Source organism: Rhineura floridana, chromosome 3 (genome assembly GCF_030035675.1).
Source record: "Rhineura floridana isolate rRhiFlo1 chromosome 3, rRhiFlo1.hap2, whole genome shotgun sequence".
Taxonomy (NCBI): Eukaryota; Metazoa; Chordata; class Lepidosauria; order Squamata; family Rhineuridae; genus Rhineura; species Rhineura floridana.
In genome coordinates, this window is record NC_084482.1 from 220178967 (window position 1) to 220199316 (window position 20350).

Consider the following 20350-nt stretch of genomic DNA (forward strand, 5'->3'; position numbering starts at 1 on the left):
AATATAGCAGGCTGGACTGCTAAACAAAAGAACTTAGATCTGATTGCTTACCTGAATAAATCTGATATATTTTTTCTCCAAGAGATGTGGTGCACCCAAAATCTAATACTGGATGGCTTTTCTATTTTGTGTCTACCTGCGGTTTATTCTCAACCTAAATCAATCGGTAGAGCAAAAGGTGGCCTGGCACTAATGATTTCTACCGCACTGTCAGAACATTTTAAAAGCATCCACTCATGTAAAAACATAGCTATGGGGGTTTTACTGTCGTATAATACCATATCATTTCTGTTAGTCAATGTCTATATTCCTCCATATTCTTCTAGGGAATTAAATGAACAAGCTTGGGAAGACTTAGAAAGATACTTAACAGAACTTGAGGTTCTATTTCCTAAAGCCTTTCTTATCATCATGGGTGATTTTAATGCTAGGACCGGTGTGACGCCATTCCCTGGCTCTCCCTGTCAGGTTCCTACCTGCTCGTGGTTACTGCCTGTCACTAGGCACCACCAGGGACTCCACCAGTCCAGACTGTCCTTTTTTATGGTTTCTCTCCCCGCTCTAGCACAGATCTCAACAGATCCCCCTGCTAGGCAGCACCACCAGTCACGTCCTATAACCAGTATTCCCAGAGACTCTGCCTGAGTCTCTCTATCAGGTTACCTCTGTGACTGAGTGCTTAAGCTGTCCCCAATCCCTTTGATCTTTATATATAAAGCATACGATCCTGGTTTGCTCTGAATACTTGTGGTGTTATATTCTTCCCTTCACCGCTGCCACCAATTGTTACAGTTTCCCTTCAGCCTTGGTAAGCACCTTGCCCTCCCTTCTGGTCTGTATAACCCCAGCTAAGGATCAGGCCTTTGGTAAACCAAATATAGTTTTTATTAAATAACAGAGATAACAAGATTACTTTATAAAGGCACATAAGCATATGGTTTCATCTATTTCTGGTACTTGTCTTAGTATTAATCCGAACTCCACACTCTCCTCACATCCACCAACTCTCCACACAATCTCCTCTCAAAAACCCACCAAAACAACCCACTCACATCCACCTAACACCTCTCAAACAACCCACTAACGTCCACCCAGATTTAACTGTCATCCTTCCATTTATACTCTCAGCCATTCTAAACACTCAGCCAATCATCCAGCATTCTACTGCCCATTTACTCCCCCCTCCTCTTTCATTCCACTTACCATGTATCTCCTATACAAACAGCACTTACCATATATACATTAATACAGGAACATCACAACCGGCCCCAATAATGATGCATTATTTGCATCAAATCTTTGGGGGGGAGAGGATAATGCTCAATATGCTCCCACCCATGTTAGGGTTTCTAAGGATATTAAGATAAATTATGGAGGCATCTGCCTAACTCGTCTGATTGGCAGTCATAATCTCATAATGCTGAACGGCCTCAGACTGGTAGATCCATGCGCAGAATATACTTACATTTCTGGCCGAGGAAGCAGTGTCATCGACTATGTCTTAATTTCGCAACACCTACTTAACCTAACATCGAGGTTTATGGTGGGCAATAGACAGGACAGTGACCATCTTCCCCTAATATTCTCTATACAACTACCAGAAAGGGGACATTTGGATCTAGAATATAACCCAATGGCAAACTCAGCATATTTTACATATAAAAGGACCATTTGGTGTCCTTCTGTAGATTCAACATGGCAAAAATTTTTACCTCCTCTTTAGGAGTGGCCCTACAGGAGCGAATAATGAAAGCCACAGATCCCCGTGCTATATTAATAGATTACGCTACTCTGATCTCAAATTTAAAAATGACCTTAGTGCCCAAACCTTCTCCACATAGGGTAATCTATAGAACAGGTTTTCCTAGATGGTTCGATAAGGACTGTCGTGATCTCAAGAGACAACTAAGGGAGTCCTATCTACAATATTGCCTTCAAAACGCCAATATTCTTCCTTCTGAGTATTTTGTTATCAAAAGGAAATATAAGGCAACGATAGCCGCCAAAAAAAGGCAGGCTGTTCAGGAAGGGTGGAAGGCCTTAATACAAGCCTCCCGACACAAAAACTCGAAAACCTTCTGGAAGCTGGTTTCTGGAGATATGAGGTCTTTAAACTTTGCCCCAGGCAGCATCCCTCCCTATCAATGGGAACAACATTTTACTGATAATTATGAGGATACATGTCGCATTTCCCCATCCCTTAACCTAACAAATCTACCGATATGGGCACCTGTCACTCAAAAGGAAATAACTGATCTGATTGGCAGTTTAAAACCAGGCAAAGCACCTGGTTTTGATAACATACCCCCTGAACTGTTGAAAGTATATCAGGTCTGGTGGGCTCCCCTGTTGGCCAACCTGTTTACAATAATAAATAAATGTTCAGTTCGAGGACGTGGACAAGGTGCTTGGACAGGTTCGTGCGATCCCCTCGGTACTGGATCCTTGCCCCTCTTGGCTAATTAAAACTAGCAAGGAAGGAACAGTTGGCTGGGCCAAGGAAGTGATTAATGCCTCTTTACGAGAGGGAGTGGTCCCTGGCTATCTGAAAGAGACGGCAGTGAGACCACTCCTGAAAAAACCTTCCTTGGACCCAGAGGATTTCAGCAGCTACAGACCAGTAGCCAATGTTCCGTTCCTGGGCAAGATCCTGGAACGAGTGGTTGCTGACCAGCTCCAGGCGCTATTGGATGAAACCGATTATGTAGATCCATTTCAATCGGGGTTCAGGCCTGGTTTTGGCACTGAGACTGCCTTGGTCGCCCTGTTAGATGACCTATGTCGGGAGAGAGACAGAGGGAGTGTAACTCTGTTGATTCTCCTTGATCTCTCAGCGGCTTTTGATACCATCGACCATGGTATCCTTCTGGAGAGGCTTGCGGAGTTGGGAGTTGGAGGCACTGCTTGGCAGTGGTTCCGCTCCTACTTAGCGGGTCGTCTCCAGAAGATAGTGCTTGGGGAACATTGCTCGACACCGTGGGTTCTCCAATGTGGGGTCCTGCAGGGTTCGGTTCTGTCTCCCATGCTTTTTAACATTTATATGAAGCCGCTGGGGGCGGTCATCAGGAGTTTTGGAGTGTGTTGTCATCAGTATGCTGATGACACGCAGCTCTACTTCTCCTTTACATCTTCTTCGGGTGAGGCAGTTGACGTGCTGAACCGTTGCCTGGCTGCGATAATGGACTGGATGAGAACTAACAAACTGAGACTCAATCCTGACAAGACTGAGATGCTGTTGGTGGATGGTTTCTCTGATCGGATGGTGGATATATACCCTGTCCTGGATGGGGTTACACTCCCCCTAAAGGAACAGGTGCGTAGTCTGGGAGTCATCTTAGACTCTTCCCTCACACTTGAGGCTCATATAGCCTCGGTGGCCCGGAATGCGTTCTACCAACTTCGGTTGGTAGCCCAGCTACGTCCCTATCTGAGTAAGGAGGACCTCACATCAGTGGTACATGCTATGGTAACCTCGCGTCTGGACTACTGCAATGCGCTTTATGTAGGGCTACCTTTGAATACGATTCGGAAGCTACAGCTAGTGCAAAATGCGGCGGCCAGACTGCTAACAAGAACTAAGCGGTCTGAGCATATAACACCTGTGCTAGCCCGTTTGCACTGGCTTCCAATATGCTTCCGGGCCAGATTCAAAGTGTTGGTACTTACCTATAAAGCCTTATATGGCGTGGGACCACGATATCTGCCGGAATGCCTCTCCCGATATGAACCGGCCCGTACACTACGGTCTACTACGAAGGCCCTCCTCCGGGTTCTGACTGATAGGGAAGCCCGGAGAGTGGTGACAAGATCTAGGGCCTTCTCAGTGGTGGCCCCCGAACTATGGAATGGTCTCCTCGGGGAGGTGCGCCTGGCGCCGACACTATCATCTTTTCGGTGCCAGGTTAAAACCTTTCTCTTCTCTGAGGCATTTTAATTCCTGTTAATTCTAAATTATTATATTTTGATTTTAGACTGAACAGTTTTGTGTACAGTTTTGTGTTATTTTTATTGTATTTTTAATGTTCACCGCCCAGAGAGCTGTTGCTAGTCGGGCGGTATATAAGCTTAATTAAATAAATAAATAAATAAATTTGGACACCCCTCTGAGTCCTGGCTAGAAGCCATAGTTATTCCCATATTTAAGAAAGGGATTAGAGAAGATCCTGCGAATTATAGACCAATCAGCCTTCTCTCTGTAATCGGCAAACTTTATGCCAGCTACTTGAAAGGGAGACTTTCCACATGGCTAGAAGAGGAAAATATTTTGGGCTGGGAGCAGGCGGGCTTTAGGAAAGGCGGGTCTGTGATTGATCATTGTGTAATCTTAAATCACCTAGCTGAAAAATATAGGAATCGATGGGGCAATGGCCTATATCTTGCATTTGTTGATTTAAAATCCGCTTTCGACTCTATCCGTAGGGAGAAATTATGGGTAAAACTTGCAAATACTACAACTGACAAAAGACTCCTTTTCTTAATCATCCGATTGCACCAGCATACATCTTTTCGTGTCAGATGTGGCCGTGCACAAACCCCATTTTTACAACAAAAGGAGTTAGACAAGGCTGTATCCTAGCCCCTCTTCTATTTAACCTCTTCATGAATGATTTAGCAATTAGCTGTTATTCGCCAGATTTTCACTCCCCAAACTAGCGACTCAGCACTGCCCCCTATTGTTATATGCTGATGATGCCGTCCTTCTATCTCTATCTAAAATCGGTCTAAAACGACCATTCCGAGCTTTTATGTTATATTGCCAGGAAAACCAGCTGACTATAAATTTTTCTAAAACTAAAATTGTAGTATTTACTAAACGCTCTTCAACTTCTGAATGGACGATCAATGCCCACCAAATTGCTCAGGTTACTCAGTTCGAGTACTTAGGTATCTTATTCCACTCATCACTGTCCTGGGTTCCCCATATCCGAGCTGCCATTACAACTGCACGGAACTCAGCAAAGGGCATTTTACGTTTTTTTTTATAAAAGGAGGTCAATATATTCCGGCAGCCCTACAGGTTTTTAGATCTAAAATAATTCCCCAACTGCTATATGGAGTTCCGTTATGGATTGGGGCCTTTGATTCCTCTGTAGAGACTGTACTTTCAATTTTTCTCCGACAAATTTTTGGTGTTCCAAACTGTCTGCCATCTGCAGCCCTTAGATTGGAATCTGGCCTAATCTCGCTTGAGGCCCAAGCGTGGACTATAGCTTTTGATTATTGGTCTAAATTGTCATATGAGTATTCTTCTGGCTATCCTCCACTCTTGTGGGAGGATCCTTTTTCCTCCCCATGGGCTAAAACGTTTTCCACTTATCTTGCAACCATAGGTCTTTCTTTAGAGTATCTAGCATCACAAGAGCCAGCAGCAGTGAAATATTCTATTCTGGCCCGGATTAGAGATATAGACTTTCAATGCGCAATTACGGCAGCCACTTCAGCATGTTACCCCATTCACTTTGGCCTGAGTTATGAGCCATCGATACGTGCCTCTTATTTGGAATTTCTCACGGTCCCTAAATACCGCCTAGCCTTTATTAAGGCGAGATGCAACTGTATAACTTCTGCGCTGTTAGAAGGGAGATATCGGGGCTTACCGTATAAACATTGACTGTGCCCCTGCAATGCTTGCGATATTGAAACTCTCTTTCATATTTTCTTTGAGTGCTCACTATATATTATTGAACGTTCTAAATTTATAATTCCAATTATAAAAAACTTTCCTCATAAGCCGCTTGATCGCCTACTTCCCTATCTTTTGTCAGCCTCAAATAGAGATTGCACCTTATCTGTTGCCAAATTTATTTTTGCTGCCCAATCTATATGAATGAAGATCCCTCCTCCTGATGGACTGGCTGCACTTTTGTAACATTGCAATATTGTTTTATTTGGATAGTTATTGTATGTATTTTATTTGATTGTATCGGGTCTATGACTGTAAAAATAAAAGTAAAGTAAAGCACTCAAGAGGACAGGAGTAGAGGCAATGGGTGGAAATTGCAAGGAAACTGACTGCATCTAAACATTGGGACTGCTATGGGGAACCTCCCATCACCCCTGGCCATGGGTTCTGCTTGCTGAGGCTAATAGGGGTTGCAGTCCAGGAATATCTGCAGGAACATAAATTCCCAAGGGGGCCCGAGGCGCTTTGCCATTGGGCAGGGACGGATTCAGGCCCTCTCTGACCATTGGCCATGCTGGCTGGGGCTGATGGGAGTTGGGGGTCTGGCAACATCCGGAGAACCACAGACCTCCCCTGTTGCAGGGAAAAGCCTGTATTTCCAAAATGGATGAAAGTGTATGTCAGAAATTGTTTACTTCTAGCACGTGAGTTGTGACTTTTGTTTATGAAATGGATGTTTTTGGAACTGTCCCCTTTCCAAGGTGTAAATTTCATAGAATCATAGGATGGTAGAGTATTGGGAGGTCCTTATAAGGCCATCGAGTCCAACCCCCTGCTCAATGCAGGGATCTGGATTAAAGCATCCCTGACAGGTCCCTGTCCAGCTGCCCTCTTGAAGGCCTCCATGGTTGGAGAGCCCAGTACCTCCCCAGTTCATTGGTCCCATTGTCACGTCGCTCTAACAGTTTTTCCTGACGTTCAGTCAGAATCTGGCTTCCTGCAACTTGAGCCCATTATTCTGTGTCCTGCACTCTGGGACGATCGAGAAGAGATTCCAGCCCACCTTTCAAGTACTTGAAGAATACTATCATACCTTGTATGGGAGGAGGTCCATGGGGGTGACACCATGAGTTACCACACCGGGTGACACCAACCCTAGTGACGCCACTGAGGAGCGCCCTTGCAGTTCTATGTGCATTGGCAGTAGCATTTTTTATTTGGACTTGCCACGATCCTGAGGAATGAAATTTCATCCCAAGGTATCTATAGGTCGTGACCTGCTCTATTGGGTAATCATTAATCTGCCATCGATGTTTTAGTCTCCTCCTGGTAAAAATCATGACTTTCGATTTGTCATGGTTAATTTCCAGGAGTTCCTTTTTGTAGTAATCAGCAAGGGCTCATCACACTGTTGGCTCATATTCAGCTTGTGATCAACAACAATTCCAAGATCCTTCTCACATGTCGTACTGCTGAGCCAAGTATCCCCCATCTTATAACTGTGCATTTGGTTTCTTTTTCCTAAGTGTAGACCTTTGCATTTATCCCTGTTGATTTCATTCTGTTATTTCCAGCCCAATGCTCCAGCCTCTCAAGGTCCCTTTGCATTTTTGCATGTTTCTGTCTTCCAGGGTATTAGCTTGGATACTATTATTAATAAAAAAATAATGGCGTAGAAGCACCCTAAGGAAGAAGGAAGATGGGGCAGACGAGAGGGTGGGTGGCCCACAGCTTCTTTGGGGAGAGGTGTGTGAAGTGTGGCTCCTTCTGCAGGCTGCAGTTCTGTCTTGAATAAGGAACCAAATTCTACTTCTTGGGGGGGGGGGGAGAGAGAGGCAGGCGGACAGATCCCTGCTTTCCTGCAAGGAGCACAAAGCAACTGGAAGAAAGTTCTCAAACTGCTTGTTGTATTGTTTTTTATTATTATGTGTATTATTTTAAATTGTTTTTAGATTTTTAAGTGCCTTTTAAGGTTTTAAGGTTGTGCAGAGTTTTTTTGTATTTTAATTGTATGTTTTTGTATGCTTTTAACTACATGTAGTTTTATTTGTAAGCCGCCCTGAGTTCCAGTTTGGAAAAAGGGCAGGGTAAAAATAAAGTTTCAATCAATCATATTAGGGTTTTGCGGCCTGGGGCAACCCAGACTTCTTTTTTGACAGAACTTATCAGGAGCTGCTGAGGGTGGGTTGATCTCATATCAGGGCAAAGGACTCTCTTTCTGCTTCTGTGGAGGTGCAGGATGATGTTACACAGAGAGTTCCTAGGCTCGTTTGGGGTGTGCCCATGTGCCCCTCTAACTCTGCCCCCTTTTTTTCCCTTGCAGGTTCCTCATCTCATTCCATGGATGGCATGTACAGTGCATTGTGGGAGCCCAGCCAAGGACTGGTCCAGTTCAGTGGGGTAACGTATGTGGATGGCCAGCTCGCTACTTACTACGACAGCCAGACGAGGCGGGCCCAGCCTCGCATCTCATGGATGAAGAATGTGGAGAAGTACTATCCTCAGTTCTGGGATATAAACACTTGGAGATTTCAGAGCAGTGAGCAGAGGTTCAGAAGGGACCTGGTGAATCTGCAAAAACATTACAACCAGACCAGAGGTGAGCAATGGGCAGGGCAGGAACGTGTTCCCCTCCCCACATCCTCATCCTAGGGGCATAAGAACATAAGAACATAAGAAGAGCCTGCTGGATCAGGCCAGTGGCCCATCTAGTCCAGCATCCTGTTCTCACAGTGGCCAACCAGGTGCCTGGGGGAAGCCCGCAAGCAGGACCCGAGTGCAAGAACACTCTCCCCTCTTGAGGCTTCCGGCAACTGGTTTTCAGAAGCATGCTGCCTCTGACTAGGGTGGCAGAGCACAGCCATCACGGCTAGTAGCCATTGATAGCCCTGTCCTCCATGAATTTGTCTAATCTTCTTTTAAAGCCGTCCAAGCTGGTGGCCATTACTGCATCTTGTGGGAGCAAATGCCATAGTTTAACTATGCGCTGAGTAAAGAAGTACTTCCTTTTGTCTGTTTCTAATGTTTCTAATTGGACAAATTGGGAGTAGAGGCTGTTGCAGCGGTGTATTGACGGCCGGCATTTGCACGTTTGTGCCAGGCACCCAGAACCAGTAGAAAGATAGCAACGCACACTCAGACAGTTATAAGTTTAAGAGTCTTTACTGACAGGAATTTTACAGACATAAATTCTTCTTAGCTCTCCTAGCATACTAAACACCCCCCACACCGAGTGGTTTCAGTTTCAAGGTTTTATGCCTTTCCAGCTCTGTACAGCTGCAGTCTGTGTCCTTGGACTGCCTGCACAGTTTTAACCCATTACTGGTTATTTCAGTTCTGTCTTTGTGGAAAATACCAGACACATACATCTCAGTAGCCTACAGTTCCCACCTTTTCCATAAAGACATTCCTTACACAATGTTTCAACACATTACATGTTTCACCACATTTTTACATTGCTTTTCACATTACAGTTTACTTTTCTGCATTCATGACGGTTTAATACAATCCAAGTACAATGTTTTACCATCATCCCATTCTTTCCACCTTTCTGTTTCATGACTTCTTACCGAGCTAATTTGAAACCTCTCAGGTGGTTTACCCAGGTTAGCTCTTTCAGAGCGTCTCAGTGTTACCTGAGGTTCAGTTTCTTCTTTGCCTCTCTCATCCACATCAGCAACAGGTTGTTCCTCTTCCTCCTGTTTTATTTCCTGCTCTATTACATGTTCTATGGATGTAGTGTGTGAATTCCCCAGATCAACGTTTTCAGTGTGATCCCTATCTTGCTCCTGTACCTTGATGCTCCTACTCAGCACCACTTTTCTCTGATTCTGTACCCATACATGGTAATATGCATTTTGAAATCCTAACACATTCCCTCTCTGTGCTCTTTGAGCCAATTTCCCATGTCGTTTACCTTTGGGTATGTGCACCTGGCACTTTGCCCCAAACCTTGCAATGTGCTGCAGTCTCTGCTTCTTTCCTGTGAGCTTCTCATATGGCGTCATTTTAAGTGCTCTATGATATAGCCTGTTCTGTATGTAAGTGGCATACAACATGCACTCTCTCCAAAATGCATTTGACAACTCAGAATCCCTCAACATGGCTCTTGTTGCATCCTGAAGTGTCCTATTTTTTTCTCTCAGCAATCCCATTCTGAAATGGTGAAAATGGTGCAGTGAAATTCTGTTCTATGCCCTTCTTTGTCAAATACTGCTCTAAGGATTTTCCAGTAAACTCTCCCCCTTGATCAGCGCGTATTCTTTGTATTGTTACACCATGTTGCACTTCCACCTTTTTCACAAACATTTTCAGTTCCCCCTCTGCTTCATCTTTACCATGTAACAGATAGACGGTGCTATATCTAGTATAGTCATCCACTATCACTAGAAAATATTTGGCACCTCCTTGTGAGCTTTGTAATGGTCCAGCTAAATCAATATGTATCAGTTGATATGGTGCGTTTGTGCTACACTCTGCCTCTTTGCATATGGGAGCATCTGTGGCTTTGGTTTGGTTACATACATCACAATCCACATACTGGTTACATTCCTTCAGTGTTACATCCACACTATTACTGGGTGTTTTCATTATTGTACCAAAACTAGCGTGCCCTCGTTTTCTGTGCCATAGATGAATGCATCTATCATGAGCCTTTCTGTTAGCACTCATAGCAGCACAACCTGTGAGTTTGAACTGGATGTAAAACAGTGAATTTCTCAGAAACCCCTTCATACAGAGTTTGTCTCCCTTCTGTATCTCACATGTCCCTTGTTTAAACATGACACTATATCCCATAGCATTCAGTTTCTTTACAGACATAATATTGCATTCTAAGCCTGGTACATAGAATACATCAGTCATAATTGTGTTCAAAACATTTAGCTTTACTGTACCTCTTCCCAACACCTCTCTGTGTGTGCCGTCTGCCAGCACAACCACCTCTTTCGCGGGAAGTGAAGTTCTGAACAAAGTTTTGTCCTTTATTAAGCTATGGGTCGCCCCAGAATCAACAACCCATACAGCACTGTCTCTGTTCTCACAGCTTTTCGGTTTGCATTTCTCAGCACTCACCAGCTGTACACTTGATGACTTCTTGCCTCGTCCTTTTCGCTTTGCCTCACAGTCTCTTTGTAGATGTGTTTTCGAACCACAATAGTAACAAGCTTTAAGTCCAAAAGATCTTGCTTCTGTGTCTTTGAAGTTTGTTTTCCTGCTTTCTCTGTTCTTCGCTCTCTCCCGTCCTCCGGCATCCTGTCTTCTCTCCCACTCCTGGAGAAGCTTGCGTGAGACGTATTCCACAGTTAGATTGGCATCCTGCATTGCCTCTAACGAACTCACAATCGAATCCCAAGATGAATCCAGCGAAGATAAGATAATATAAACTTGCTGTAACTCTGTATGCTCCACATTCCTCTCTTGTAGTTCTGCAAACAGCCTCTTTAATTCCAATAAATGCTCTGACATTGTCCCGTGCTCAGCCAGCTTCATCTGATAAAGTTTCTGTGCTAAGTAAATCTTGCTACTGGCTGTTTTTCTCACATGCACTGTGTTTAATTCAGTCCACATAAGCTTCGCTGTTGCTTTCTCTTGTACATATAGCAACTGAGAGTCATCTAAAGCCAAAATGATTAATGCTCTTGCCTTTTCATCCATGCGAATCCACGCTGCAGGCTGCGGAGCTACCGGTGGGTCATCTTCTAACACCTGCCATAAATCTTCCTTTATCAGGAACGCTTGCATCCTTAGTCTCCAACCGGAATAGTTCCTTTCGGTGAGCCTCACCAAAGGCATCCTGGCTGAAAGTGAAACTGCCATGCTTCTGAACACTGCAAAACACTATTCCTTCACCCATCTCCGATCAAGCACTCAGCCACATTACTGCTTCTTCCCAAGCTTCCAACATAACATTAACCATGTTCTGTATTTGCTTCCAAGAACCTTTAGCATAAGGATTAGCGTAAGAAAGCTCTCTTGCTTTTCTGCGTTTCCAGCATGTCAGGAGCGTTCTAAATCATTAATATTATCACCAGAGTTTGGTGCTGTTCTGATACCATCTTAAACCCTTTTCATGAGATTCAGAAGCCACAGTATATTAAGTTCCCCCCATAAATGATTCAATTCTTCCTTTTTAAAGCTTCTTTCCATGAGGCTATGTTCACGCTGGGGTGCTAATGCATACATGGGTCACTCTTTCCACGTGCACATTATTTATTTATTTATTTATTTATTTATTTATTTATTTATTTATTTATTTATTTATTTATTTATTTATTTATACCCTCCTTTCAGCCAAAGGCCCTCAAAGCAACTTACAAAAAACACAAATATAAAAATACAATATAAAACACATCAATAAAACAATATAATTTACAAATACAATTTACAATTTAAATCAAGTTAGGAGTGGTCTCTCTCAGTAAGGTGTTTTTGTTGCACTTAAAGCTTTTGCGTGCCTTCATCCACGCATGAGAGATTTCAGCTTTATGCCTGCAGCATCTGCCTTGATGTTTCCTGTCCACACTAGTGGGTGGTGCTTGGTGGGATGGATTCGCACTGTGTGCTGTTGTCTCTTCCCCTCAGTTAGTACTTTGCCACCCACCATAAGTTCTGGAAGCCTTGTGTCCATTGTGGGCATGCACACAGGCAGGTGCTTACCAGTTGGTGTGCTCCTTTATATTAGTTTTTGAAATAAAATATTTCAATTTACCAGGTTTGCACAAAACAGCAGTCCAAAAAAATCATATTCACTAATAGGCAAAAAACCTTGCGGTTTAAGAATGTACCTCTAGCCCACAGATATTTCTACCAGACTTTAAAAAGCAGGGAAATTGGGCAGCTATAGTGAATGCACCAAGGGAGCAGGAGACCTGACCTCCTCTCTGAGATATTGGATTGCCCTACAAAGTTGTCAAAATGCAAACACCATTTGGGTTGGTCTTTCACAGTCCAATCCACTTCCTGTGTAGTTTGGGAGGATTTGGTAACATGTAGCTCAGTGGAGGAGCTTCTGCCTTTCGTACAGAAGGTCCCAGGTTCAATCCCCAATGGCACCTCCAGGTACGGCTGGGAGAGATTCCCTGTCTGAAACCCTGGAGAGCAGGTGCCGGTCAGTGCAGACAGTATGGAGCTAGGTGGGCCAAGGGTCTGACTCAGTATAAAGCCGCTTGCTATATTCCTAAGGGCACTTTTAATGTTTAATACAAATGTATTTTGCAAGAGCAGTTTGGCGTAAAAGAGTTGTTTTTAAAGGTAGCCTGCATCCATTGTTTTCCACAAAATGGAAGTAGTGGGTATGGGGATAGACAGGACCCAGTGAAACGTTGCCACCCATGCAAAAAAACAATGCACTTTAATATTGTTATGGGTTTGGGAGTTGAGATAGATGGTTTCTAACAGTCCCCCTTCCAGCCTCTCATTTGGAACCCTGCACCAGAAGGTGGGCCCTGCAGTGGAGAAACCCACTCCTGCTTGTCAGATGAGTCCTCTTTGTTAGTCTAAGTTAGACTGGCCAGGTGAGTTAATGGGCCTATCAAGTGCCCCTTAACTGGGCCAGGGAGATCCCCTTGTTACTGAAACTGTTCAGGAGCGCCCTCTGTGACGCCCTTCCCTGGCTCTCCCTGTCAGGTTCCTACCTGCTCGTGGCTACTGCCTGTCACTAGGCACCACCAGGGACTCCACCAGTCCCTCCTTCTCCACACTCTCCTGACAAACACCACCAAACACCTCTCAAACACCTCTCAGACAACCCACTCACGTCCACCCAGATTCAACTGTCATCCTTCCATTTATACTCTCAGCCATCCAAAACCTCAGCCAATCATCCAGCATTCTACTGCCCATTTACTCCCCCCTCCTCTTTCATTCCACTTACCATGTATCTCCTAGACAAACAGCACTTACCATATATACGCTAATACAGGAACATCACACCCTCCCCCTTCCTGAGGCCAACAAGAGGTTTGTGTTTTGGGTTGAGTCAGAGGAAAGGCTGGGAGCTGGAGGCAGACAGAGAGGATGGCTCTCTGCATTGTGGCTTTAGGATGCCTCCTGTAAGCCTGATGGAAATGCAAGCTCTTTTGGACTGCTGATGCCTTGAATCCCTCCATCTTAAGCTCAGGTTAGAATGTGCATAAATACATAAACCATATTTCTTAAGGACACCACAGTCTCCGCTGACCTTCTTTCCCAGGAAACCAAACCCTGGGAAAGCACAGGGACCCCTGGAGATCTGTCACTGCTCGGAGATGTGGGTGGCGCACAACAATATTACTCCCACAGATCGGGAGATTACCCAATCAAAAAATGAGATGAGATTAGTCTCCTTGAAAAGCCCCCATATCATTTGTCCCATTTGCTGGTGCGCAGGTCAGGTCCTGGGGGGGGCTTGAGGGCAGTGGTGGAACAGATCACATCTCTGCCTCCCTTTCGGAGGTAGTGGTGCCAAATGGAGTGGACGGCTGCCCTTCTGAACATGGCAGCATGTGAGATGGAACAAGATGGATCCTTTTTGTCCCTTGCTGGGAAACTCAGCGCCCCTATGTTGGGATGGGGAGGGGATGTCAAAAGTCAAGTGGTAGAACATGTAAGGGGTCTGAGGTTCAGTCCGTAGTGACTTCCAGGTTGGGGCCAGAGAGCTTTGGCTATGGGGCGGTATATAAATACAATAAATAAATAAATAAATAATAAATAAACCCTGGAGAGCCACTGCTGGTCAGTGCAGGCGATACTGAGCTGAGCGGGTCTGGCTGGGTAGAAGGCAGATTCCTACATTCTGACCTTCCAACCAATATAGGCTCTCTCACTCTAGAAGGTGTGGGGAGCATTCACAGAGGGCTGCTCTGCAAAACATGGACCAGCCTTTGGGGGCGAGGAGTGGGCCTGACCCTGCTGTGGTCCTGATGAGTCTCTTTCTTTCAGGCTTTCACACCTGGCAGTTGGCGTGTGGCTGCGAGATCCACGAAGACGGCCGGAGAGAAGGTTATTGCCAGTACGGCTACGACGGGAAGGACTTCCTCTCCTTCGACAAGGAGACGCTCACCTGGACGGCAGCAGATGTGCCGGCCCAGTTTACCAAGCGGAACTGGGAGGTTGACGTCACTTGGTCTCGTCATTTGAAGTTCTACCTGGAGGAGGAGTGCCCTGATTGGCTGCCGAAACTCTTGGAGTGTGGAAAGGAGGAGCTGCAGAGGAAAGGTGAGGGGTTAGTTCTTGCATGCTTAACTCTCATCTCCCTCTAACCCCTCCAGCAGTTGTTGGATTCCAACTCCCATTATTATTATTATTATTATTATTATTATTATTATTATTATTATTATTATTATTATTATTATTTCCTTTAGATACTGCTTAACTGCTGAATTGCTTCTAAGCAGTTTATCACTATAATATCAACTATAAACCCCACATATAATTAAAATACAGCATGTTGGCAACCCTAGGTCTACACTGACTGGGACTCAGTGTTCCCAGCCCTGCGTGAGGATGCTGAGGATCGAGCTTCCTGCACGCAAGAGGAGCAATTATAAGCATCGGAGACCCTGGAGAGAATAGCATTTCCTGGTCCTCCTTGCAAAGTGAACTCCTATTTAGAGAGATCTGAACCCAGGTCTGGCAGATGCAACAATGCCAGTTGCTGCTGACTGAGGCACAATTTCAGCGCAACAAGATGCTGGAGGAGCCTGGGAGATCCCCTTCTTTGGAGTTTTGTCTTTTTGGGATACTGAAAACGGGTGTGATATTAACTGACTGCATCAGGGGTAGGGAACCTTGGATTCTGGGGGCCCAATGTGCCCCCTAAGCCTCTCTTTCTGACCCTCAGGACTCTCCCCATGCCCCACCCCTCACCGGCCCTACTTCATATCCCCCTTGAGTATGTCCGTCTGGCTGGAATGTGTCCTTGAAACTCTGATAATCTCTCTTCTATATACCCATTTGTGGGTGTACAGGAAGTACAAAGATAAAATTTACATTTGTTGCTCCACCCACTTCCACCTCTGCCCTGCCCATCTCTGGCTTGTGACCCTGGAAGGCTGCCCCAAAGGGAATGCAGCATTCAGGCTGAAAAGGGCTACCTGCAGCCGGGGTGGGGGAGGGTGTTCATCAGGTGGTCTCCCATTCAGGCACTGACCAGACCGAAATTCGCAACGTCAGAGCCTGCTTTGGGATCTCCAGCCTCCAACCCGGGTGTTGGGATTCGTTAGCTCCAGAGGCTCCCTTCCTAACATTAAAGGGGAGCACCCACCCTGCCAGCCACTGGAAAAGTGCTCATATTATGCATTTTAATGCCAACATTGCCATTTTTACAGACCCTCCAAAGGTGAAAGTTACACGCATGGCAGGTCAGGATGAGCTGGAAACTCTCATCTGCCAGGCCTACGGCTTCTACCCCAAGGAGATCGACACCACCTGGAGGAAGGACAGGGAGGTCTTGGAGCAGCAGACTATCCGCAGGGATGTGGCACCCAACTCAGACGGGACGTACTACGCCTGGCTCAGCATCCAGATAGACCCTGAGGACAAGGACCACTACTGGTGCCACGTGGAGCATGATGGTCTTCTGGAGCCTCTAGACGTGGCTTTCAGGGAGCCTGGTGAGAGGCTGGGGGGGAGGGAGGGCTGGCTGGCTAGCTGGGAGAGTGGCATGCATGTGGCAGTTCTTCAGGGAGAATTACAAGGCCATCTAGTCCAACCCCCTGCTCAATGCAGGAAATCAAATTAAAGCATCCCTGACAGGTGGATATCCTGCTGCCTCTTGAAGGCCTCCAGTGTCAGAGAGCCCGCCGCCTCTGTAGGTCATTGGTTCCATTGTTGTACCGCTCTGACAGTTTTCCTGATGTTCAGTCGAAATCTGGCTTTTTGCAACTTGAGCCCATTGTTCCATGTCCTGCGCTCTGGGATGATCGAGAAGAGATCCTGGCCCTCCTCTTCGTGGCAACCTTTCAAGTACTTGGAGTGCTATCATATAATATCTCCCCTCAGTCTTCTCTTCTCCAGGCTAAACATGCCCAGTTCTTTCAGTCTCTCCTCATAGTGCCTTGTTTCCAGTCCCCTAATTATCTGCATTGCCCTCCTCTGAACCTGTTCCAGTTCATCTGCATCTTTCTTAAAGTGTGATGTTCAGAAGTGGAGGCAGTACTCAAGGTGAGGCCTAACCAGTGCCAATAGAGGGGAACCAATACTTCCCAAGATTTGGAAACGACTGCTAATGCAGCCTAACATAGCATTTGCCTTTTTTGCAGCCACATCACACTGTTGGCTCATGTTCAGCTTGTGATCAACAACAACCCCAAGATCCTTCTTGCATGTCGTATTGCTGAGCCAAGTATCTATCCCCCATCTTATAACTGCATTTGGTTTCTTTTTCCTAAGTGTAGAACTTTGCATTTATCCCTGTTGAATTGCATTCTGTGGTTTTCAGCCCAATGCTCTAGCCTCTCAAGTTCCCTTTGCATTTTGTTCCTGTCTTCCAAGGTATTAGCTTGGATATTATTATCAATAAAATAATAATGGCATAGAAGCACCGTGAGGAAAATGGGGCTGCCGAGAGGGTGGGTAGTCCACAGCTTCTTTGGGGAGAGGTGTGTAAAGCGTGGCTCCTTCTGCAGGCGGCGGTTCCATCTTGAATGGGGAACCAAATTCTGCTGCTTGGGAGGGGGAAAGAGAGAAGGAGAGAGAGGCAGGCAGACAGATCCCCTCTTGTCTGCAAGGAGCACAAAGCAACTGGAAGAAAGTTCCCAAACTGTCCATATTAGGGTTTTGGGGCCTGGGGCAACCCAGACTTCTTTTTTGACAGAACTTATCAGGAGCTGCTGAGGGTGGGTTGATCTGATATCAGGGCAAAGGACTCTCTTTCTGCTTCTGTGGAGGTGCAGGATGATGTTACACAGAGAGTTCCTAGGCTCGTTTGGGGTGTGCCCATGTGCCCCTCTAACTCTGCCCCCCTTTTTTTCCCTTGCAGGTTCCTCATCTCATTCCATGGATGGCATGTACAGTGCATTGTGGGAGCCCAGCCAAGGACTGGTCCAGTTCAGTGGGGTAATGTATGTGGATGGCCAGCTCGCTACTTACTACGACAGCCAGACGAGGCGGGCCCAGCCTCGCATCTCATGGATGAAGAATGTGGAGAAGTACTATCCTCAGTTCTGGGATATAAACACTTGGAGATTTCAGAGCAGCGAGCAGAGGTTCAGAAGGGACCTGGTGAATCTGCAAAAACACTACAACCAGACCAGAGGTGAGCAATGGGCAGGGCAGGAACGTGTTCCCCTCCCCACATCCTCATCCTAGGGGCATAATGTTTCTAATTGGACAAATTGGGGGTAGAGACTTCCAACATAACATTAACCGTGTTCCGCATTTGCTTCCAAGAATGTTTAGCATGAGGATTAGCGTAAGAAGGCCCTCTTGCTTTTCTGCATTTCCAGCATAAATCAGAAGCGTTCTAAATCATTAATATTATCACCAGAGTTTGGTGCTGTTCTGATACCATCTGAAACCATTTTCATGCGATTCGGAAGCCACAATATATTAAGTCCCCCCATAAATAAGTCAGTTCTTCCTTTTTAAAGCTTCCTTCTATGAGGCTGTGTCCACGCTAGGGTGCTAATGCATACGTGGGTCACTCTTTCCACGTGCACATTTGTGTGGTCTTCCTCCACAGATGAGAGATGTGTCCCTTCCTCCATACATGAGAGATCTCAGCTTTATGCCTCCAGAATCTACCTTGATGTTTCCTGTCCACACTAGTGGGTGGTGCTTGGTGGGATGGATTCGCACTGTGTGCTGTTGTCCCTTCCCCGCAATTAGTACTTTGCCACCCACCATAAGTTCTGTAAACCTTGTGTCCATTGTGGGCATGCACACAGGCAGGTGCTTACCAGTCCATGTGCTTCTTCATATTTATTTTTGAAATAAAATATTTCAATTTACCAGGTTTGCACAAAAGAGCAGTCCAAAAAAATCATATTCACTAATAGGGAAAAAACATGCGGTTTAAAAATGTACCTCTAGCCCACAGATATTTCTACCAGACTTTAAAAAGCAGGGAAATTGGGCAGCTATAGTGAATGCACCAGGGGAGCAGGAGGCCTGACCTCCTCTGTGAGATCTTGTACTGGCCTACAAATTTGTCAAAATGCAAACACAATCTGGGTTGGTCTTTCACAGCCCAATCCACTTCCTGTGTAGCTTGGGAGAATTTGGTGACATGTAGCTCAGTGGCAGAGCATCTCCAGGTAGAGCTGGGAGAGTCTCCTCCCTGAAACCTTGGAGAGCAGCTGCCGGTCAGTGCAGACAGTATGGAGCTAGGTGGGCCAAGGGTCTGACTCAGTACAAGGCTGCTTCCTATATTTCAAAGGGCAATTTAAATTTTTAATACAAATGTTTTATGCAAGAGCAGTTTGGCATAAAAGAGCTGTTTTTAAATTGCAAATGTGCCTTTTGCAACAACCAGTGGAAAAGGCAGGGTGTATCCATTCTTTTCTACTGAAGGAAGCACAGTGGAAGTAGTGGGTATGGCGAGAGACAGTACCCAGTGAAACGTTGCCACCCATGCAGAAAAACAAAACAAAAAAGCCCATAAAATGTGCTTTAATATTGTCATAGTTTTGGGGTTGAGATGGATGATTTCTATGAGCCCCCTTCTAGACTCTGATTTGAAACCCTGCACCTGGAGTTGGGTCCTGCAGTGAAGAAACCCGCTTTACTGGTCAGATGAATCCCCTTTGTTTGTTTAATACAGTGGCCAGGTGAGTTAATGGCCCTATCAAGTGTGCATTAACTGGGCCAGGGAGATCCCTTTGTTACTGAAACTCTTCAAGAGAGCCCCCCCTCCTGGGGCCAAGGAGAGGTTTGTGTTTTGGGTTGAGTCAGAGGAAAGGCTGGGAGCTGGAGGCAGGCAGAGATGCTGGCTCTCTGCACCATGGCTTTGGGGTATCTCCTGCAAGCCTGATGGAAATGTAAGCTCTTTTCGACTGCTGATGCTTTGAACCCCTCCATCTTAAGCTCAGGTTGGAATGTGTGTAAATAAATAGACCGTATTTCATAAAGACACCACCATCTCCGCTGACCTTCTTTCCAAGGAAACCAAACCCTGGGTGAGCACAGGGACCCCTGGAGATCTCTCACTGCTTGTGGATCGAGGTGGTGTGCAACAATATTATTCCCACAGATCGGGAGATTACCCAATCAAAAAATAAGATCATTTGACCCATTTGCTGGAGGGTGGGTCAGGTCACGAGGGGGACTTGTTGAGGGCAGTGGCGGATCAGATCAGATCTCCACCTCCCTTTCGGAGGTGGCGGTGCCAAACGGAGTGGATGGCTGCCCTTCTGAACATGGCAGCATGTGAGATGGACCCATGGACTCTGCCCTTTTCATCCTTTGCTGGGTAACTCGGTGCCCCTATATTGGGGTGGGGAGGAGATGTCAAAAGTCAGTGGTAGAACATGTAAGAGGTCCGAGGTTCAGTCCCTAGTTAGAGAGGGACTCCTTGTCAAGAACCCTCCAGAGCCATTGTCGGTCAGCATAGACAATACCAAGCTAGATGGACCAATGGCCTGACCAGGCAGAAGGCCGCTTCCTACATTCTGACCTTCCAACCAATATAAGTTCTCTCATCTAGAAGGTGTGGGGAGCATTCACAGAGGCCTGCTCTGCAAAACATGGACCAGCCTTTGGAGGCGAGGAGTGGGCCTGACCCTGCTGTGGTCCTGATGAGTCTCTCTT

The 20350-nt window shown here is 45.8% G+C and overlaps 1 protein-coding gene across 5 annotated transcripts in view; it reads left to right on the forward strand.

Moving 5' to 3' along the window:
- Positions 1–20350, forward strand: part of LOC133381678 (major histocompatibility complex class I-related gene protein-like) — a 42128-nt gene that overhangs the window by 14172 nt on the left and 7606 nt on the right. For all 5 annotated transcript variants that reach the window (XM_061621048.1, XM_061621049.1, XM_061621052.1 and 2 more), the window contains exons 3-6: positions 7947–8222; positions 14543–14818; positions 15931–16215; positions 17583–17858. In XM_061621048.1, the coding sequence (XP_061477032.1) occupies positions 7947–8222; positions 14543–14818; positions 15931–16215; positions 17583–17858 (1113 nt within the window). The remainder of the gene's footprint in view (positions 1–7946; positions 8223–14542; positions 14819–15930; positions 16216–17582; positions 17859–20350) is intronic.